This window comes from Callorhinus ursinus, unplaced genomic scaffold (assembly GCF_003265705.2).
Source record: "Callorhinus ursinus isolate GAN/ISIS: 27379988/994484 unplaced genomic scaffold, GSC_fseal_2.0 scaffold2, whole genome shotgun sequence".
NCBI classification, from domain to species: Eukaryota; Metazoa; Chordata; class Mammalia; order Carnivora; family Otariidae; genus Callorhinus; species Callorhinus ursinus.
This window is the reverse complement of record NW_027397064.1, coordinates 25,180,362-25,203,637: the sequence shown is the minus strand read 5'-3', so window position 1 is coordinate 25,203,637 and position 23,276 is coordinate 25,180,362. Positions and strand designations below refer to the sequence as shown.

Below are 23,276 nucleotides of genomic sequence, written 5' to 3'. Positions count from 1 at the left end.
ACTGAACATTTCCTATCAGGCTGTCCAGACAGTTTTTTACCTGCCTTCTCAGCTTTCCTGACTTACAGGGCAACTCTTCCATTCTCTTGTAGACCAGTTTAATACTCATTATAGGGATTATATTTGCCTCTTCTTGCTCAGCAAACACATTGTCCAAGAGATGCAAAGTTGCAACATTATCCCTGGGAAAGTCTAATTCAAGAAGCTGGGTCTTCACAAATTTCCAAAACACTGAATTTTCAGAAGTTACTTAACTTTTAAGATGTTACGAATATTTCTTACTTCTACCAGATCAGGGCCTCTGTACGTGCAGGAAGGAAGGAAGGGAGGGAGGAAAAGAGAACGAGAGAGAAAGAGGGAGGGAGAGAGGAAGGAAGGAAGAAATAGATTACTTTAATGATATACATCAAAATGCCTAATAATTCCAACATGTGTTTTTTAGGTTAATCATTTGCTGGTGGTCCCGAACTATTGAAAGGGAATTCATTCTGACAGTTTTAGATCTCTTGGAGAAGTTCAGAATATTCATTCAGAATCCAAATACTTGAGCCTCCCTCTAAAGAGTAGATTTGAAGCAATGCTGTCTTCCATGTGTTTTGTAGAGAAGATAGGATAATTTGTGCTTCAGGGCTTTCCAACCCAGAATTTTAAAGTGCTTCATAAGTATAGCAATAAGATCTTTGCAAATTCTTTATGGGATAATGATTAAATACTTCTTCATGCAGGAAGTATTCTATGTAAATGCTTTGAAAACATAATTTTATAGCAAGCAGCACTTATTTTGTAAGGGGAAAAAATGAGATCTAGCAACCAGTAACCTCTCTGGAATAAAAATACCCAATTTCTCTATATTCTAGGACCTGGTAAAGGGAGAATGAAAACAATTTTCAATTCACCTGACTTTGGGATACAGATGGGGGGATTACAGCAAGGTCAACCCGAGAAGTTTATTGCTCGTTCCAAGTTTCAGCCTTTGAAAAATCTTTCTATTTCCTCTCAAATTTTTTCCAGAATCTTTCTCTGGGCCTTGATTTGTTGAAGTAGTGATATAACTTAACTTTTCTTCTGGGAAACCATTAAGGGCCTACCTTGTAAGTTTGAATTTTTAGGGATTGCTTTTTCCAATTTTACTTCCATGATTGTGCCTGGTTGTCCAAAGTTTTCCATCCTCAATTAAGGTCTTCCTCACCCAGTCTTCTCCCTTTCCTTGATCCTTAGCCTTTTCCCTCAACCTAGAGTGTTCTCCTGTTATTTCCCCATTTCATTCCTTTGTCATGGACTTCCTTATATCTCTTACACAGAATGTGTCTTCAAGATACCAACTAATCTCTATTCATCCATCATCATAAATTCTTTTTGAAAGGGAATTCATTCTGACCACCCATTGAAGGTGGGTGGTATCTAAATATGTTTGCCCCAGTCATTGTCTGGATTCTTCATAGGACTACTGGATCATAAGAGAAATAACCACAATAAAGGGCAAGACTCTGACTCCTAATTTTGGCTCTGCTGTGAACCGTGTCAACTCGGACAAAGTCCTCGACTTCTGTGAGCCTCAGCTTCCTCCATTGTAGTATTGGGAGGCTCATCAAATCACAGAGGTGTGAAAGTTAAAGGTTGTTATGCACTTACAAGCAAGAAACGCATTTTAAACAGCAAAGCACTGCACACATGTGATTTTTCTCTTCATGGTAGGAGAGGGCTGGGAGGCTTTGAATGACACCAGATAGTATCTGCACATTCTGTCTGTGGCCTTCTGCAGCCAATGGCTTCCTTTGTTTGTTTGTTCTGATGGTGGAATTATTCCCTTTCCCTTTGCCAGATGGCGGAATTATTTGCTGTATCATATGAAATATAATTTTGAGTATTAAGGTCTAGCCAATGGTTTCTTGGTTTTCATATCTATAAGGCCAATTTCTATTAACTATCAAACTTTTACATTCAAATGCAGACACATAAATGAACAAACTAGACCTGCCTTTGTTTTTTGCTCCCTCCCTGCTTCAAGGATCTTCCCTTCCGGGCCAGATCAGAGGACACTGGATACCCACTTCCTACATCACTCTCACACCACCACCACCCCACCCCCGGCCCAATCAAATCTATTTAAGTTCAAAATAGCTGAACATGGGAGTGGCACACTTCTTCTCATTACACAAAGCCTTTGAGGTTTTCTAAACCTGGATGACCAATTCTGAAACCTGCCTAATTTTTGACACTTTGCGCTTTTTTTCGTTGAGATCTTAAAATCTTGATCTTGGTGAAAAGACTGGGTTCCATTGGCACCAGCATTAGACATTAGCCTTGGGTTTTACCTGGAGCAGCCGTTCTCAAGGAAAATCCTTCACACTGCTCAGCTTATCTCTGCCCCTCTCTTGCTCAGACAAGAGGGACTAGCAGGGTTGGCCCGCACGAGGCAGCAGGGACGGACGGAGGCCTTTGCCTTCGGCAGGCTTCTGCCTCAGGCTGACGGTATCCCTAGCTTAAGCTGGTACCTGTGACTTTTCACTTTTCTTCCTTCATTGCAGGCCCAGAGCTGCCTCACTAAGCTATACAAGCTAGATAAGATGCAGTTCCGACAAACCATGAGGGACTATGTGAACAGAGACTCTCTCAATAATGTAGTGGACTTCTTGCATGCTTTGCTGGGATTTTGTATGGAGCCGGTCACTGACAGTAAGTAGAGCTGTGCCAAGTTTCAGGAGAGACCTCTATGTGGTGAAGCAGGTAGAGTTTCAGAAGTACCCTGAATATGTGGGGATAGAATTTAGAGGGAAACGTGTGTGTGTGTGTGTGTGTGTGTGTGTGTGTGTGTGTGTGTGTGTGTAATAAAGTATAAATAAGAGAAGCTTGCACATCGTCTTTGATGCTATATTTTGGAGGCTTTGCGATGACAACTTACCTAAGCAAAGGGGATTTGGTAAAGCTGTGGCATCCTCACAGTTAGCCCGTCAAACCATCACTCATGGCACTCCTCTCCCTCCCACACAACTTTCTGTTGCATGACAACTGAGGCAGAAGTCAAGGAACAAGGGAGTATATTCATTAGTTCAACAAATATGAAATGAGTACCTGTTATGTGCCAGGCACAGTACTTGGGAGATTTTTTTCACAAAGTAAAACAGGAAAGAAAAGATACATATAAACATAGTAGTAGTGCAATTTTGATATACTCATATACACCTACACATATATACTGAATTTTCTTTAAAACAGTCAAATGGATATATAGGTAGCCCCACAAACCATTTTATAACTTCATGGCTTTAAGAAAACCCCACCATAGAGACCTGTGGTGTAGGGGGCCAGTGAACACCGATTGCATTCATAATAAACCAAACACCTCCAATGCCACTCGAATGCAAATGCAAAAATGAAATGAAAATGCTGTATGAAGCCTGAGTTGAATAACATGTACATCTTAATTAGAGCCTGGGAAGAAATAACTTCTTAGTATAGCCTTTTATGGTTTGAATGATACATGTATGATAGTTGATTAATTTATAATGAAGCTCTATTGGATGAATTTGGAAGCAGTTTCCCTATTTGTATCCCAGGCTTTATTGTTTGGTGATCCTCTTAAAAAATAGTTGTTCCTTTATAGAGCCCCTAAAATAATGTATATCATCAAAGATGTTTTAAGCTGAGCATATTACAAATTTTAAAAAATAATAAAGTGAGAATTGTAGTCGAGGTACTGCGAGAGAAATTCCTGATTACAAACTATTTTCTGTTTTTTAAGCTATTCGAGATAGAAACTACAAGCATAGACCAAAAGATTTCTTTCTATGATGTAAAATCTAAGGATAATCCCCTGCCAGCTGACACAGACAGTGAGAGGTTGGTGACAAAGGGTATTACTCCAAGGTGACGAATCCCCCAGGGACTCTTGAGAAGTGGCTCACAGTGCGTCAGCCAGCCAAACACAACTGATTGGTTTTGGAGCTACACACACTCTGACCCTACAATCTATAGGTGGCTCACAGTCATTAGGAATCTTCTGCCACGGCTCCGGAATATCTAATGTGTCCCCTATGAAATGCCTGTGGATATGTGAAAAACTGGCATAAAATGCCACCAGAGAGTGACAGCCTCAGTTCACTGGCATTTCCCATTTCAGTGAGTCATAAGGAAGTGGCTCTAAGAGAGGTTATAGGTTTTCATTCTCTGAATGCCTACAGAGTCTGGGAGCAAGAAGCTGCTGGAAGTTCTATGCAGATCGTGGCAGGACTTGGTCTCCTTTTTTTTTTTTTTTTTTTTTTTTTTTGCCAGTGCAAGTGTTTTAACTCCCCCCAACAAGGCCCTTCCCCACCTCTGCTTCCTCCTGCCCCATTCACCTGGTTGGCCCCACCCCTGCTTCTGAATGACTGAAGGATTTCCACTGAGAAGCCAGCATTCCTCACCACCAGAAAGGCTGAATCAAATAAATTCTCTCTCCAATGAGGGATTATTTTTGCTAAGATGTATCAATAGAAACATTCCACAACATGATGAAATATATCCTAGTAAAGACTCTGAGGGAGACTATGAGTTGTTTATCTCCAAGTCTATGTAAAGATGATTAAACCTAGGGGTATCTTTAATCTTTTGTTTCTGCATTTCATGTAGCCCTTCACTAATTCCTGGGTGCCATGTACTTCATTACTTCTTTAGCCTGTGTAGCTTAATGGAAACAGTGCCTTTAATTGGTGCCTTTGCATTCCAGACAAGGCTGGGTTTGGAAATAACTTCACCACGGTGGACAACAAATCCACAGCCCAAAACGTGGAAGGCATCATCGTCAGCGCCATGTTTAAATCCCTTATCACACGCTGCGCTTCAACCACGCATGAATTGCACAGCCCTGAGAATCTGGTGAGAAGTTCACCTCTTCTTCCCACAGGAGTTCTTGGTCTCCACTCTAAGACAAGTTCTCAGCCATGGCCCTGGGAAAGACAAGTTGAAATCTAAAATTCTGCACCTTAAAGTTAAAAATCTCTATTTTCCCAAAGTGACCAGTAATTCATGGTGGAGCCTCAGTAGCACATTTCTCCTTGTTACTCATTAAACTACTTGAAAACTGACATATCTTCCTCCTCCACCTCATGGGTTCAGTGGTGGTTGCTGAGATAGTTGCAAGGTAGTTCAAGTCCTTAAAGAGAAAGAGGTGCTCGAGCATAGTCTATTAGCTCATGAAATATTAAAGAATATTGTACCAACCATTTTTGAAACCACACTTACTGTAAAAATTAATGTAAATATGCTGCTGACATTAGCCTTGTTTTCTTTTATGGAACACCTCAGTTTTTTAGTTACTCCCTCATAAATGACTGTGTTAATTAAACCACTAAACCCACAAGTAGTGTGGGAGAAGAACCAGGCTCTAACAAGTTAAGTGTTTAATTGCTGCCAAGGAGATTGTGGTTTGGGATACAAAAAGTAGACTAAGGCTGATGAATCCATATGAAAGATGAATTCAGTTCTCTCTGGGGAGTAAAAGTACACTTTGCTCTCTTACCAATTTGTTACATGTTGGGACTTCTATGTAGAAATCAGCCTGTCTATACATATTGACAATATCTGCTAATCTACCTAAATCAAGGAAATCATTTAAGCTGTTCTAAACCACTGAGACTATTCACATAACTTGAGATAAACTAAAACCCTAAACCAAAGGGAATTGAATTTTGCTGACTGTCAAAGCCACCTCAGCAAAGTTCTTGGAGTCTGAGAAAAACATGGGCACCATCCATGTGTTTAATTTGGTGACGGCAAGAAGTACTTTGACAAGTTGATTATAATACGTGTGAGCACTTATACATTTTAGTCTGCAAAATCAGGTATAGAAGAAATAACTGTATTTCTTAATTTTATTTAAATCGTCTTGGTTTTGACTTGGAACCCCCATTCCACATTCCACCAGAACAGCTAAAAGTTGAACCCCAATATTTTTGGGTTTCTTTACTTCACAGAGTGGTGCAAAGATCCCAAGTCTTTGGTAGGACCTAGGACCTGAGAAGCTTCATGGGTCTCAACCATCAGTCCATACATATTATTTCACGCACTGCTCTCTGCTGGGTGCTTAGGGGTGGGCACTCTGGTGAATTGGAACCCTTGTTTTGGGGGGGTCTTGTCCCTTCTGGGGGAGCTACCAAAGAGCACAATGAGGGCACAAGATCTTTCTGCCCAGAGGACCAAAAAAACATTCTTTCCGTGTTTTCCTCAGTTACTGTTCCTTCTGATTTTTTAAGGGTCGTGGGCATGATTGTTCCAGTGGTCTTAGGTTTTGAAAACCAAAGATACCAAGGTAAGTATTTCTTAGGCTTCTGTGTCTTGCTTTGCCATGAACCTTTCCTAAGGCAAAGAATGCAGTAACTACCTTCTTGAAGAGAGAGGAGGAAATGCTGAGTGAAAGGGTTAATATCTTAAGAAAAAAAGGTCCTATATATATTTTTAAATGTGGATTCATCAATATATTGGTTTTAATAGCCCTGTATCATCTTTAGTCCATAGTCAAGTTAATGTTCAAATGGGCTTCAACATACACATTTGTTAAATATGTCCAGCAAAATGCACTCTCCTTGAATATCAGGCTCTGTTAGGAGTGTCTAGAGGACTTAGCATATTTTATCACAGTGATGCAGAAAATTTGGAGAGGCCAAAGAGGGACTGAAATCTCTAGTCTAAACAAACTTCTGATTGCCTTTTTTTGGCAGGCATCTCTTCAGAAGTCATAATAGAGAAAATTAAAGCTTGGGAATCCAGTGGTTTGAAGTGTAAATTGATGTCTTTCTAATGATACAGCCAACTTTCTGAATATGAAGCATGGTAACCAGCCTTTTTCATACTAAGGATGACAGGCAAGGTTCTTGGTAATGTTGCTAGGAACAATGGACAGACTGGGTACCATCCATTTCATTGTAGTAAAATGTCTTCCTTTTATGATTCTAATGCTGATCTAAGCCTAAGGAATTAATTTCTCCCTCTCTTCCTGTGAAAACTGTTTAATCACACAACTTTCCCCAAACTTTCCTTCTTGCATCCAAACAGGGGCTGTATTGTGACATCCGTCAGCTGGTCCAATTCATCAAAGAGGCTCATGGGAATGTCTTCAGGAGAGTGGCCCTCAGTGCTTTGCTTGACAGTGCTGAGAAGTTGGCACCAGGGAAAAAGGTGGAGGAGAATGAGTCAGAATCTAAGACTCCAGGCAGTAAAAGGTTAGAAACTTGAGCTATAAATATTAGTGTGGCCTTATGTCAGTGGAGTGTAATTTGTTGCAATGTCCATGTGGTTCACAGGATGGTGTGTAACTCTAGTGCAGGGCTGGAGGAACTGTCTCGTATAAATGGTATCACTGGAGACGTAGCAAAAGATGTGTTTACTGTCAAACCAATCCTGCCTCTCTATAAATCAAAGCGCAGTTCATCTCAGGCTTGCATGCAGTTGACCTTTACTTCATAGCTCTCAACAATATGGTGAAATGCTATCTGTGTTAGTCTTTTCCATAAATAATTTACATTTTTGTCCAGAGAGGAAAAGCAATTATTGATACCATATCCTCCTGTTCAGTAAGTAATATTTTAAACGTGGCAAAATACAAATTGCTGAGAAGTGCCCTATTGTTTTTCCTTCTAGTAAATATAAATTTATTGTATGCCTATCCTTTAATTATGCCACTTAACAAGATTAAAGGAAACTCCTAAATTTAAAATTCTGTTTGTAGTTAATGACTCTGCATTGATGGTGGTATTCTTAGACAATAAGGCAGCTAGGTCATGAATCAAATGGTAGGAAATAAATTTCATACAGTATAGACTCATGATGACATAGGGTTTGCAAGCAATATATGTTGTCTATAACGGAGTGTTTTGCTTTATGAAGTACATGAGGTATTGAGGAGTGCTGTCCTGCTCTGTTTGATTGGTGGACTGCACCATTTGCATAGGTCAGAGGCAGGAAGCATTGTGGATAAAGGCCAGGTGTCCTCTGCACCTGAGGAATGTCGCAGCTTCATGTCTGGTCGCCCCTCACAGACTCCAGAGCAGTAAGTAACATTGATTTTTCTCTCCAGTGCAGTGGGCTGAGCACTTCCCACTGTAAGAAATTCAATTTTCCCAACTGCTGTTTGTTTGCTTGTCATTATCTTTGAACTTTGCCTTGCTTCTGCCCTTTACTTTTCATTCCCAAAGCCACTAATCTCCACAGACCCAAATCATAAATAACCAACCTCATGCCTATGGGAAGCTTCCTTAACAACATTTCCCATTTCCAATTTCTACTCCACTTCTGCTTTTCGTGCACACTCCTGCAGATAAATCATGAAAACTAGCATGTGTATCGGGTGGGGTGGAGGTGTGATCTACTTTATTGCTTAAAATCACTTATAACTTTTTTTATGTAAATGTATTAATGGCTGTCAATGTGCTCGATGAGGCTTTTTCAAAAATAAGTAAGATAAACTTCTCTTGTGCTCTGATTTAGTTAAAACATAGACTCTACTCCATTTCAGTTTGGTCTTCTCCTGAGATCCATTCCAGTGTTCCCTGAAATCAATCATTTTATCTCCACTTTTTATAATGGCAAAGTCAAAAGCATCTTAAAATTAGATGCTTAAAGATAAAGCATTAAGATTAATGCTTAAAATTAAAATTCTCTCCAGAAAATGAGAGAATTACTATAGACACTAAACATACAGTCTAGTTCTAGGCAAGGCTCGTTTGTCTTCATTCTTCTTTTGAGAACTACTTACTCACAAGTGGTGTGATCAGTATTTAAAATAGGAACATCATTTAAGATACACCATTTTACTTCCCCAAACCCTGGTTTACTATGAAACAATTACCTTTCCAGAAATTCTGCAGGTTTTATGGTATACCATAATACATAGTATATAGTCAAGGAAATCACCGTCATCAAATAGGACCATGTAATTAACAACAAGCAAGGAAAACCTTCAAAGAACAAAAGCCTACATAGTTTTTATGGCCCTTCAAAATCTTAGAGACTGTCTCTAAGTGCCTGGAGAAAAGTAAAGATAAGATAAATCAACTCTATGAGTCTAGGGACCATGTGCGTTTTTGCTTACCATTATAGCCCCAATGCTTAAGACTTGGCCCCCATAGTAAACACTTAATATCTATTTCAGAAATGAATGAATGAATAACAAGCAATCAATGAAAGGACAGAATTGTGAACTTACCATTAAGTTTTTGTTTCCTTTAACTTCCTTTCTTAAATGTGAGGTTTAAGGAAGTCTTTAAGGACATAGTAAAAAGTCAAACATAAGCTCTAAGGGAAAAAAATTAATGTAAAGGGCAAAGTTCTGTAGCTGAATAGCCACAAGACTAGTTAAAGTCTTTACATACAGAGCATGAGCAGAAAAGGGGGAGAGGGCTTTTTTCCCCCACAGTAGCACTAGCAACTATTAAGCAAATATGGTCAATGAGAATGATCTAATAAGTAAACCGTATTTTAAAAATAAAACCATCTATCTTCATAGGTGATTTCATTTTCTAGATGGCAATATATTTTCTTTCTCCAGTGTTCTGTAAACACTGTCTGATATCCCAGCATTTAGCATGGGTCTGTTCTTTCCCCTTGAATAAAGATACATGTTTTAATATGCTTCTGCATAAAAGTTTCCATTTGAAGGGATGTCATGGAATGTTAAATATAGAGCTTTTCCCTGCTCTGAGTGGGCACAGGAGATGAGCATGTCAAATACCCTGTTTAGCACTGGAGAAAGGTAGGTGGACGATCCTGGTTCCTCCTTTATCCTCTCTTTCTCCCGCCCTTCTCTCCCCTTCTGGCCCTTCTCTTCTTCTTCCTCCTTAAATAAAAGTCACACTAACTAAATTTAAAAGCAGTGTCATATTCTCATTTCTCTGAAACTCATTATCAATACACACCCATTGGACAAAGATGATGTAGCATTTTATTGAGATGTTGTCCCACCCAAACCATGTGGTCATATCATCGTTGTGTCCCACGTTCCCTAAAGGTAAGAAACTCACAAATTCATACCATATATGATAAACAGAATGTCCTGGTTTGAAATAAAAATAAAATTTAGTTAGTACTCTAATGAAATTTTGAGAGATAAAATCTGAACCTCCATATGAATATCTCCAAAAAATGATTGCCTTACCCAGTACTGTTGAATTTTGGGTAGATTCTGGATTCAATCCCAAAGCTTGTAGGCAAATCATTACCTAAAATTTCATAAACGAATTTCATCACATATTACTGAGTATTTTCTGTGACCTTTCTTTCCAACTTTCTAAAGTAAGATATGTTGCTGAAGTTGACAAATGTAGCAAAACAGAAAAGCAAAGAAAAATCATTTTAAAATTGAAATACCATCAACTAGAGATAACCACTGTAAACTTTTGGTGTGCTGGGTACATTTTTGAGCATGTGTACATGCAAGCTCACAGACACATGCTCACATGTGTACTTTGTTTATTTAACATGGTGTTATTCTATTTCATCCATTGATTCTAAGCCTTCTAACTTTTCAATATATCTTCAACATTTCCCATATCAATCATCTTCTAAAATAGGATTTTAATGACTACAGAATATGCCATCAGATAGAAGTTCTATAATTTAATTGTTTCTCTAGAGTTTAAAATTAGATTGCTTCCAGTTTTCAGTGTTGACCTATAATACCTCAGCGAGCATTTGATCATCTTGTATCTACATGTTAGTATATTTTCCAGTCATTTCCTTGGGATAACTGTCTGGAAATTGAATTTCTCTGTCATGGCTATAGATATTGGTTTTGGATAACACATTACTAAATTACCTTCCAGAAAGGTTGAATCTTTCTATCTCATCACTGGCAGGATGATGGTAACCAATTGCTTTCTTTTTTCCCCTCTTAATCTTTACCAATTTAATGAGTGAAAATACGGATCTCATTTCAACTGACCTTCCCCCTCCCCCCCAATTCCTAGTGAGATTAACCTCTGCATATGATAGCCACTTGTCTTTTTCCTCTTGTGGAATGTCCTGGTCAAAAACCCCTTTGGATGTGTTCCCATTTGGCTTATTGAGTTGGACTAATGTTTTTTACTTTTAAACCTTACTTAAGCTTCTCTGCCCTGAGAAAGCTAAATAATCAGGCACGATGAAAATAATTTAGTAAACAGTTGTGGGACGATGCACCCCCTGAGTATGGTTGTACTTCACTTATTCATTTATTCAAATATTGTTTGTGAGTTTATTTAGTGCTGAGAATTATACTATGCTGGGGTGGGGGTGGAGAGTGAGATACAGGACTGCACAAGCCTCTGGGAACCTTCAAAAAAAGTGAAATATTTAGACATCATAAATGCTTCTGCTATTATGACTCACACCCACAGATGAGTACCTGCGATAATATTTGGTCTTTTTATTAAAGTTGGGAAAAAAAATGATCACCTCTACTTGACAGCTGAGACATGACTGTTTTCAGGAAGACTTCAGAGTCAACTTTGGCCTCACTCCTTCTGCTCCCCCTCTGACTCATCCTAAATCCAAGCCCATCCAAGATCATCCTGCATGAATTGTGTAAATGTCATTGGCGGGAAGTTGAAAGAAATTTAAGGAATTTCCCATGTGTTGTCAGACATTTAACTCTACCCTCTGCTTGCTTTCAGTGATGAACAAATGCAAGGGGGCAACCTGGGGCGGAAGGATTTCTGGCGCAAGATGTTCAAATCCCAGAGTGCAGCAAGTGACACCAGCAGCCAGTCTGAGCAGGATACTTCAGAATGCACCACTGCCCATTCAGGAACCACCTCTGACCGTCGCACCCGCTCACGATCCCGCAGAATTTCCCTCCGGAAGAAACTTAAACTCCCCATAGGTAAAAGTATGTCTGTATTTATTTATGGATTCTCTTATTCCCTACCATGTCCTCAAATCAACCCATAATCAAAACAAAGTGATGCATGGTAGGGTAGAGAAGGGGAAAGCCTTCAAGTCACAAGGCTTAATCTTGCTCATTCATTCATTCATCTTTTTTCAGCAGGTATTTCTCAAACTCCTACTATGTGCATTTATTGTGTGCAAACACAATGATGCTAAGCATCAGGGATTAAATGATGATCAAAATTACGCAGTGCCCAACTTTACTGAACTTAAAATTTATTAGGGGTGACAGTCACTAAAGCAGATAATCCTACAACTAAGTGTGGTTGCAAACTGTGAATTTTATTAAGGAAATATATGTTGTGCCATGAAAGCATGCAATGAGGTCTGACCTAAATGGGGAGGAGGAGGCAGAGATCAGAGAAGGCTTCCTGGAGGAAGTGAGATTAAGATCTTGAGGATACTAAGGGGAAGGAAGAAGGAGAGCTCTCTAAATGGTAGCTCTCTAAATATAATTTGTAAAAGTATTAGGAGGGAAGGAGGTGGAAGAACTGAGATGAAGAGAAGAGTGTGTGCACGACTACGACAGAGCAATGGGGACTTAAGCTTGTGAACCTTGCAGGTAAGGTTGGCTCTTCATCCTACAGCCCTACAGAGCCCAGGTGGGATGTTGAGCAAGCAGGTTAGCTTTTTCTAAAAGATCACTGCATGGACAACATACTGGAGGGAGCACAAGTGGTTAAGTGAGACCAGATAGAAAGCTGTCTAGTAGTCCGGGCATAAGTAACGGAAACTTGGACTGGGTGGTGACCATGTACAGGGAAGTAGACAGATTCGAGAAATACTTAGGTGGTAAAATCAACAGGACTTATTGGAAGATATGTGAAGTGTCAAGGAGAACAGGATGGATTATGGTTTTATTCACCAAAGAGGCCCAAATTCTTTTTGTACTGGTCTTATTCAGTCTTGTCATTTTACAATCCAACACTGAAGATTCAAATCATGTACATTTTGAAAACCATTTGTTTTCACTTCAATTTACATCAAGCCGTATAACTTTCATTGCTTGTTGAGCACATGCTGAGATTTCTGTTTAATTCATTTGGGAGAAAATGCTATACTGGTCTAACTTTTAAAAAATTATTAAATAGGAAACTGGCTGAAGCGGTCCTCCCTCTCGGGCTTAGCAGATGGCGTGGAGGACCTTCTGGACATCAGCTCTGTGGACCGCCTGTCTTTCATCAGGCAAAGCTCCAAGGTAAACAGGACATTGCTTATGTAAAAGAACGTTGGAGTCGCTGATAGAAAAATTTCAGGACCAAGAAATGCTAAACACCTGGAGGAGCCAAATAAGAAAAAGTTGAAGAAACTGTCTTCAAATTGAACAAAGTTTCGAAACTTAAATGAGCAATGAAAACTAAGATATCCAAATAGTAGGCTATTATGGAAAGGAAAAAAAGAGTAACAAAAAATTTACATAAAATTATAGTGCAGATCTAGAGATGTATATAGGTATTATTTCCCAGCTATTTTAATATTTTAACTTTATTTTTATTATTATTTTTAATTCCAGTATAATTAACGGACAGTGTCGTATTGGTTTCAGGTATACAATATAGTCATTCAACAATTCGGTACAGTACCCAGTGCTCATCATGATAAGTGTACTATTAATCCCCATTACTTTTTTCACCCATCCCACCTCCCATTGCCCCTCTAGTAACCACCAGTTTGTTCTGTATAGTTAAGGGTCTGTTATTTTGTTTCTTTTTGTTGTTGTTTTGTTTTTTAAATTCCACGAGTGAAATCATTTGACATTTGTCTTTCTCTGACTGACTTATTTCATGTAGCATTATACCCTCTAGATCCATCCATGTTGTTACAAATGGGTTTCCACTCTCACTACTTTTATTTAACATAGTACTGGAAATCCTAGCCACAGCAATCAGACAAGAAAAAGAAATGAAAGGCATCCAAATTGGTATTTCCCAATTATTTTTAGCTTTTAACATACATGTGAAATTCCTGACATCTCAAGCTCCTACCCAAGGATGTAGTAATTTTCTAATCATCCTCTTTATGTATTAAAACACACACACACACACACACACACTTCATCCTCTTTCTGTTACTTTTGTGACTATCTGAACTATTCTCCCTATTGAAAAGGATAAAGAAATTCAGGATGATTTTTCCCACTAAGTGCTTCTTCAGAATACTGTTAAGCATTGTAGCAGCATACTATTTGGAAAAGGTAATGATTCTCAGTGAAATCCATTTCCTACAAGAGCCTTTCCTATGCGTGGTCCATGTCCTGGTCACTATAATTTCCAGCATATGGTAAGAGTTATATTTCTTTATATCCAAATCATTTGCTTATATTCTTTCTGCTTTGAATCTTACTAAAAGCAGTTTTCTTCTATCCGTTTTAATAGTAATATTTTGAAATTATAAAGAGACTATATCAACCTTATGACATTTAGAAAATATAATTCCTCCTTCACATCCTTTTTACTAAAAAATTGGCCAAATATTGAGAGTATGTGAGGCCCATAGCTTCCCTACTTGCTGAAAATTTTAAGTATTCTTGGCCTAAGAGCAAGATCAAGAGCACATTTAAATTCTTAGGAAAAAAAACCAAACATGTTATTTCACTTTAATTATAGGGTACTTTATGAATTAATTTATACTGGTTTTTTTTTTTCATAAAGATTTGAAGTCTTCTATTTGGCTGTCTTTCAGTTTGGTCTCATTCTCAACTGTGGTGTTTTTTGTAAAGAATGAATATGGCTTGCTGTTCATGAATTTGAGTTTGGATTTTATCAGAATTAAACTCTAAGAACATCTCATTAGTCACTGAATTATTTTAATGGTGCCTGATTATTTACTTTCAATCTATGACTGGATTCTCTTTCAAATTAGTTATAAGTCATGTCTTTTTTGGTACATAGGAATAAGCCATACTGACTGACTGACCATATGTGGCAGTCAGAACAACTAAAGTAATCTTCATATTCTAAATAACTTATTTTTCAAGGCAAGTGTTAGTATAAACCAAAGAATTGTCTTTTTTTCCTCAGGTCAAATTTACCAGTGCAGTGAAGCTTTCTGAAGGTGGGCCAGGGAGTGGAATGGAAAACGGAAGAGATGAAGAGGAGAATTTCTTCAAGCGTCTCGGTAAATGTCATGCAGCCTAAGAATTACATCCAATTTTCATCACACAGAACAAAATTTGATTGGATAAAATGATCCATTTTCTATTTTCATTGATTTCCTATTCATTTCTTTCTCATGTGTGTATTGTACTACTATATATAGCTTCTCAATTTTTATGAATTTGGTTCAACAGACATTTATGGAAGCCCTACTGTATTCCTCATTCCATAGTGGACATTAGGTTTACAAAGGAGAGTAAAAGACAGCCTTTTCTTCAGCTCTCTGTCCTTTATTAAAATCTAAGATCTTTAAAGAACCTTCAGATTTCCATCTACCTATCTACTTAGGAATTCTGCACATTATATCCCTGAGAGGTGGACAGCCACCCTCTGAACACTTCCACCAAAGGGGAGTCTATTACTTCACAAAGCAACCTGTTCCAGAACTAGACAGTTTTAATTATTAGAAGGTCTTTCCTTATATCCTGAAAATATATTCATCCATAAATTTGATTCAGTGGTCCCAGTTATGATATCTGTGGCTACACACACACACATAATGCTAATTTTGCCTTTTATCTATTTCACATTCTCTCTTTTGATCTCACTTCTGCTGGTTATACTGTTTTTTTTTTCATAAAGATTCGAAATCTTCTATTATTGATTCCTAGTTTTTCCCCTTACATGGAAGAGTCTCTAGACCCATCACCATCCTGATTCCATTTTACTATGTATTCTAACTAGATGATATACTTTACAAAATGTGGAGCTTCAGATGGAATGCAATACATCATTTAATCAGTGTGATAAATAGTGTAACTATTAAGCTCCAGGGGTATAGCAAGTGTATGAACATAATTTAAGGTTGCATTATGAAGTTTTACATCCCATAGTTGGCTTGTACTGAATTTAGATTAACTTTTGCTAGCTCACCTCCACATGAATGAATATCATGCTATATTTTGGTATAGCCATTATTAATTCTTCATCTCAAAATAAATAAAATGTATTGTTTCATTAACTTGGGAGATGGTTAAGTCACGTGCCCAGGAAAGAAATTAAGAGACAGAACATAAACCAAGTTGAATTTGGAATCTTTTCTTCTTTGCAATTGTGCTCTAAGGATTCATCTGCAGAGACATACACATTCCCTGTTTTCATCCAAACTGTTGCTATTATTACTGACCAGGACAAATACAAAGGTATAACTCTTATGACACTTCTAGTTGACCTTTATTAATTAACAATTTGTGGGTATGCTTTTTCAGCCAACAATATACTTAATTTAAGAGCAATTAACAAAGATTTCTCATTTCATTATAAAAACATCAGATTTTACCAAAAAATATCTCATGTCCTTATAAATCTAAAGGAAATATACAGCTTAGTTCAATACAGTGTATTCTTCATGAAACCATAGTGATTCCTATGATTACTTCTGGTTTTTAAAAAAGTTCCTGTTTACATAATCTCTTACAGAATTTGGCTAGGGCATACATCAAACTTCTTAGTCTGTGGCTTCAAGAATCTTCCTAACAACCAGGACCTTTGTCATTTTCAGTCCTTTTGGAATCTTTTCACTCCTCATGATATTTCACAGAAGATACACCTAGCATTCAGAACCATCAGTATTATAAGTAGATTTTTGTGGTCTTTTTTGTTTGTTTGCTGTTTTTTGTTTTGAGAATGAAGTATGAAGATAAAGAGTGTTCTCCAGGTATGTGCCGTGTTAGTTGAATGTCATTTGACTAGTACTGTGATTACCTCTGTAAGTTCTTTCTGTGCACTGGAGTGTAATTTCATGGAACTGAGAATTAACTTAGGGTAGGGGCTCTCACATTTGATGCCTCCTTAATGAAACTTTTCTGTACTTACACGTTTGTGAATCTTTCTCATTGGTGGAAAGGATGAAAGCATAATTGAGTTGTTTACCTTCCTTCTGATTCCCTTACATCCCCTTCTTCAAGGAGTAGGCCAGTATCTTTAGTCTAGTTCCAAACATGTTATCATTAGCATTCTCATAAACCTTTTTTATTCTAGATTTTTTTACCACTATTCCTGCATATTTCAGCCATTGTTTTACATATTCTTTATATTTCATTCACAAATAGACTTGATATAGAACCTTCATAGAGTCTGATTCTGGGATCAGTTTGTGTCAGTAAAACCTGAAATAATACAGTCTCTTTCTGTGTATCCAGAAGACAAAACTATAAAATCTAAGACTGATATCTAGAATTTCATGTGCTTTTGACTGGCAAGAGAAGATAGCTTGCATATCACCATCATTCTTTGCCCATGTTCTCTGGTTTATTAAAAATTTTGAAAGGTATTTTATGAGATAGTTCCTTTGAAATCTCTTGCAGTAGCTAGGTATCCTCAGCTATTCTAAAAAACTAAAAAAACCATTATCTTAGTACATTGTAATTTACAACGACTGCCTTTGGCCATGTGAACACCTCTATCTCTGGGACTGCTTTGCCTTTTCTCCCTCTGTCCCACTCTCCCTCCTCCCTCCCTTCCTCTCTCCTTCTCTCTCTCCATCTCTTTCCCTCTCTCTCCCCGTTTCTCTGTCTCTCTCTCTCTCGCTCCAACCCGTATGTATAAATGATTCCTGTGTATCCATTATAGATGTATTGTCCTTTTCTTCCTCAATTATTTTAATTAAATATTTCTCTGTCTGGAAAACAAACATCAAGCATTCTTACCTTCAATATAAATGTAGTACTCAAACTTCACTTAGTTAAGATCAAATGCAACAACCAATAGAATTTCTTTAAAATCTAAAAAATTGTTCAACAAATGAAAAATACATCTGCTGAACATTTAACAGAACTGTAATTGCATTCGTAATCAGCTGTCTTTTTCTTTTATGTTTTTATATTCACTAAGAATATTTCATTTTAGAAATAGTATTATCTTTGAGGGAAGATATTTTATTAAACCAGTGGTTTTTTTTAGTCAATAAAATTTACTGAATATTTTCTGTGTGCTCAATTCTGCCATAAATTCCATGGGAAATGTTGCTTAAAGAAATACTGTATTTTGAAATATCCCTTTTTAAATTTAACAGATTATAAAAACTGTGTTCTATATAAATTTATAAATGATACCCCAATAAATTTAATTTAAAAATAGCAAATAAAATGTACTGAGACTAAAAAATTAATCCTTATGTCCAAGGAAACCAAGAGGCATCCTTATATCCTAGTAAGTTTATATAAAAGATGAATAGGAGGTGCATTTTACAACCAAATTACTTTTCAACATTTCTTTTAGTAGTACAATATGGAATGCCAACTGGGAACAATTTTACAATCAGTTTGTAACATGTACAATGTTGATTTATTTCTTATGGTAAGTTTTTCTGACCTAATCTTTACTTTCAGCATGTACAAAACTCTGACCTCCTTCACCATAAACAATTGGATATTCTGGGGATGCAGTGTAGCATAGTGGTAAGAAGGCAGGCTGTGGTCATCAGGTCTGGATCTGAATCCTGACTTCATAAGTTTCTATTGCATGAACTTGAACTGGGCTAGTTAACCTGTCCCCTCTTTCTGTATCTCTCTATGTTCTTACTGCTCTGTTCCCTCTCATTCACTTTTTTTTAAAAATTATTTATTTATTTGACAGAGAGAGATAGCAAGAGCATGAACACAAGCAGGGGGAATGGGAGAGGGAGAAGCAAGCTTCCTGCTGAGCAGAGAGCCTGATGTGGGGCTTGATCCCAGGACCCTGGGATCATGACCTGAGCCAAAGGCAGATGCTTAACGACTGAGCCACCCAGGCACCCCATTATTCACTTTTTTTAATCATCTTTAAAGATTAATCTTATAAGGCTGTTACAAAAAACTAATTATAAAATATTTCATACAATATTTAGCACATACTAAGTGCTCAAAAATGGGAGCAAATACATGGTTATCCATTAATGTTATATAGATACAATGGAAATTTTCCATTATCAATAGCTTTTACTTACAAGCATGAATCTTATGTCTGAGATCATAGGATTCTACTGATCTTCATACCTGTAATAAATATCCATAATTCTGTGAAGCAAAGAATATAGGTTCTTCTTGACAAAGATTGTTTTGATCACTTCTCTTTTCATTATTTTACTTAGACTCCTTAGCCATACTGTTTCTGAAGTTCTTTTGATCAAAATGGAACTTCTGGGAATATTAAATAGCTTCCTTTAGAATTCATTATCTTGTCAAACAAATATTAAGAAAAATGATGAAAAGCTTATTCTTAATGCATCTTTCAATAAGCTGATGGCAACTGTCCTTAATAAATTAGTTAAGTAAGAATAAGTTTGTTGGGGCACCTGGGTGGCTCAGTCAGTTAAGCCTCTGCCTTTGGCTCAGGTCATGATCTCAGGGTCGTGGGATCGAGCCCCCCATCAGGCTCCCTGTTCAGTGGAGATTCTGCTTCTCCCTCTGCCTCCTCCCCCTCACTCATGCTCGCTCTCTCTCTGTCTTGCAAATAAGTAAAAACTTTTTAAAAAAGAATGTATTGTAAATCTTAATTATTGTATTACTGTAACAAATAATAAAACATCTGGATTCACTAAAAAGAAAAATATTTGGGGTCTATCTTAAATTCAAATTTTAAGGGACTACTACGATTATAATGTCTTTTAACCATTGAGATTTCCTCTGATATGTGTAACTTAAAGGGCTATATATAATTGATTAATAAAGTGACATATAGGTAGGAGAAATCACAGGAAGTTACTGGTTCTGGTAGTTTTGATAATGCCCAGTGAATAAACAGAGTAACATTTTGAAAGGCAGCTGTCTAGAAACAAGGCTGTCTAGGAAGTATTTGTTCCTAATCTGTAGCTTTTAGCTATACACCATTTGTGTCATTTGAGATTCTGTCTTCTAAATTTTTCCGCCATCAGATTCTTTGTGTGCTACTTCCTTTTGCAGTTGATACAAAATATGCCACACTAATTGGAAAACAAAAATACTGAAGGTGTTGAATGTGGAATTTTTAATGTGGAACATTTGCATCTGAAAAGGAAATATACCCATAAGGAATGAAATATGGAAAATTTTAATAATATTTTTAAGATTTTATTTATTTATTTGAAAGAGAGTGAGCAAGAGAGAGAGAGAAGGTGCAGGGGGAGTGCAGGGGGAGAAGGAGAAGCAGACTCCCCACTGAGTGGGCAGCCCAACCTGGGGCTTGATCACCGGATCCCAGGATCATGACCTGAGCCAAAGGCAGACACTTAACTGACTGACCCACCCAGGTGTCCCAATGATATTTTAATTATATTATGAGGCATTTTTTGTACTTATAAAAATTTTCAAACATAGACAAAAAGTAAAAAGAATGGTCTAACGGATCCCGAATATCCATCACCCATTTGCAATAATGATCAAAATTTCCATAATTGTTTCATCTGTCATTTATGCTTTTATGCTTTTTAAATGTTTTTAAAACAAATCCCAGACATATATACATGTGCCTTTGTGCTGAGACAGCAGGTAGGAAAGTAGGGTAATGGGTGGAAGCAATCAGCGTATTCATAACAGAAGATATGGGAAAGTCATCTGTGACTTCTCAGTGAGAACCAGGAGTTGGTAACCACAAATGAATGGTTTGAGCAAAAATTAAAGCAAGCTCTAAGTCAGTGATTCTCATCCTAGGGGTATTTTCTTAGGTGTCAGAGGTACATTTCAGAATCATGAGAAGGGGTTTGAGTAGGGTTTTAAAAACAACATTCAACGTAATACCCTCAAATAAGAAACAAATTTTAAATATATATTAGAAGCTATAGAAAAGTCAGGAGATATTTAGGCTTTTGAAAATGTACCAAGGTATAAAAATGATGAAAAACAATGCTTTGTATCATTTTTTTCTTAATGTGTGATCCTTAGATCCTTTCTGCATCAATAAATCACAGGGAATGTTTGTTAAAACATCCATAGTCCCCAGACATGGAATCAAAATCTCTAGTGATGAGACTTGACATTCTGTGTTTAATAAGCTCTAGGCTGATTCTTATTCATTGGCAGCGTAACTATGGAAAAATAAGGGTGTGGAGGGATCAGTGGTTCCCAAGTCTCTGACCACAGTGCTGGGTAAAGCTGGCTGCATCATTACTTTCTGGGAGGTTTGCAAAGCACAAATTCTTATACTCCACTTTTAAAAATTCTGATTCTGAAAGTCTGGATGAAATTCAGGAACTTCCTAGGTAATTCTAACATATAGCCAAGTTTGGAAATCCTGGAATTGAATGACCAAATTCTAAGCTTCTTTACAACTCCAATAGTCAATGATTCTTTGTATTGTAACTGAGATATAAAGTTACTGGCCTTGATATCAATTTATGTAACAGATATGAAATTGTAAAATGATTCCATCTTTAATAAAAATAGAAATTAGTTGTTGATTACAGGAAGAATCATTTTAAATATACTAAGAGCTCTTGCCAGTATTAAAGAAGAGACCTGGTAGCAAAATGACCAGATCCTCTATTTAAGTATTTATGTAAAATTCTACATTTGCATATGCCATGTGTCACCAGATTCCCAAAGTCATGGTGTGTCTAAATCAGGCATTAGGATGGAAAGGAAGGAGGTGGAGTCAGGGAGAAAGTTTTCAGGCCAACACTACAGAAAACATGTTGTTATAACTTTGAAGCTCTTTTTCAATCTGTGACCAATTATACTGTGTTTCTTTTATTCCTCCACCATGGGAAAAAACCTACAGGTTGCCACAGTTTTGATGACCATCTGTCTTCCAACCAAGATGGTGGAAAAAGCAAAAACGTGGTGAATCTTGGAGCAATCCGACAAGGCATGAAGCGCTTTCAATTTCTGTTAAACTGCTGTGAGCCAGGGACAATTCCTGATGCATCCATCCTGGCAGCTGCATTGGATCTTGTAAGTTGTTGGAAAAATTTGTCCACTCTGTCTCCCATTACAATTAATACTGCTAATGGAGGAAAGCGTGAATCCCTAATCCTAACCCTATCTGTGGAGTTACGGGTTTTTTTTTTTAATTCATGCTTTATAGTTTTCAGAATATGGGTCTTTCAACTCCTTGGTTAAATTTATTACTAGGTATTTTATTATTTTTGGTGCAATTATAAATGGGATTTTTTCTTGGTTTCTCTTTCTACTTCATTATTAGTGCATTTTCAGTCTGCAATGCAACAGATTTCTGTATATTAATTCTGTATCCTGTGACTTTACTGAATTCATTTATCAGATCTAGTAGGTTTTTGGTGGAGTCTTCAGGGTTTTCTACATACAGTATCATGTCATCTGCAAATAGTTTAAGCTTTACTTCTGTCTTACAAATTTGGATGCCTTCTATTTATTTTTCTTGTCTGATTGCTATGGCTAGGACTTCCAATACTGTGTTGAATAAAAGTGATGACAGTGGACATCTTTGTCTTCTTCCTAATCTTAGAGGAAAAACTCTCAGTTTTTCACCATTGAGTGTGATGTTAGATGTGGGTTTTTCATATAGGGCCTTTATTATGTTGAGGAATGTTTCCACTAAATCTACTTTGTTGAGAGTTTTATTTTTTTTTTATCATGAATGGACGTTGTACTTTGCCAAATGCCTTTCCTGCATTTATTGAGATGATTATAGGGTTTTGTGGGGTTATGTTTTATGTTTGTTTTTCTCAGCATTAATGGTAAAAGGAGGAAGAAAGGTGGTGAGGTGAAAGAAGAAAAAGGAAAAAATTAATAAATATGCACTGGGAAGTAGACTGTATAGCATCATGATTAAAAGGATGGGAGGGCTCTGGAATCAGACTACCTGGGTTAAAATGGCTCTGACATTTATTAGCTGAACCCCTCTGTAAAATGAAAGTAGGAGTAGTAATAATAATCCTCTGGCTAAGTGTGAGAATTAATGACAAATTACATGGAAACCCCACATCAGAGGGCCTGAAATAAGGTAACTGCTCAATAAAGTAGGCCATTATTATTATTTTGTTATTATTAGTTTTATGTCTGTCATGTATTAGTACTTAAACATCTCTGAGTCTTGGTTTAATTATCAATTGGAGGAAAGATATAAAGAAAGGATCATTTGAGGTTAATTGTACAAAAGCATTATATGATGTTATACATGTAAAGGATTAAAGAATATAAAGTAAATCTAGTTTAAAAAGTGTTTCTGTCAGGCAGACTGTTTTGAACTTAGTGTCTTAGTTTCCTTTATTTATCTCTGGTTTAATAAACTCTTCCTACACTGTATAAATACTGGATACAAAATACCGGGTAAACATCAAGAATAAAAGTATTT

At 37.0% G+C, this 23,276-nt stretch overlaps 1 protein-coding gene across 4 annotated transcripts in view; it reads left to right on the top strand.

The window, feature by feature from the left end:
- Nucleotides 1-23,276, top strand: part of UNC80 (unc-80 homolog, NALCN channel complex subunit) — a 228,889-nt gene that overhangs the window by 62,756 nt on the left and 142,857 nt on the right. For 2 of the 4 annotated variants that reach the window (XM_025892412.2, XM_025892403.2), the window contains exons 15-22: nucleotides 2,529-2,676; nucleotides 4,706-4,854; nucleotides 7,030-7,196; nucleotides 7,925-8,023; nucleotides 11,622-11,836; nucleotides 12,987-13,093; nucleotides 14,916-15,012; nucleotides 21,723-21,895. In XM_025892412.2, coding sequence (XP_025748197.1) covers nucleotides 2,529-2,676; nucleotides 4,706-4,854; nucleotides 7,030-7,196; nucleotides 7,925-8,023; nucleotides 11,622-11,836; nucleotides 12,987-13,093; nucleotides 14,916-15,012; nucleotides 21,723-21,895 — 1,155 coding nt within the window. The remainder of the gene's footprint in view (nucleotides 1-2,528; nucleotides 2,677-4,705; nucleotides 4,855-7,029; nucleotides 7,197-7,924; nucleotides 8,024-11,621; nucleotides 11,837-12,986; nucleotides 13,094-14,915; nucleotides 15,013-21,722; nucleotides 21,896-23,276) is intronic. The other 2 variants (XM_073879220.1, XM_073879217.1) reach the window with 1 other exon arrangement.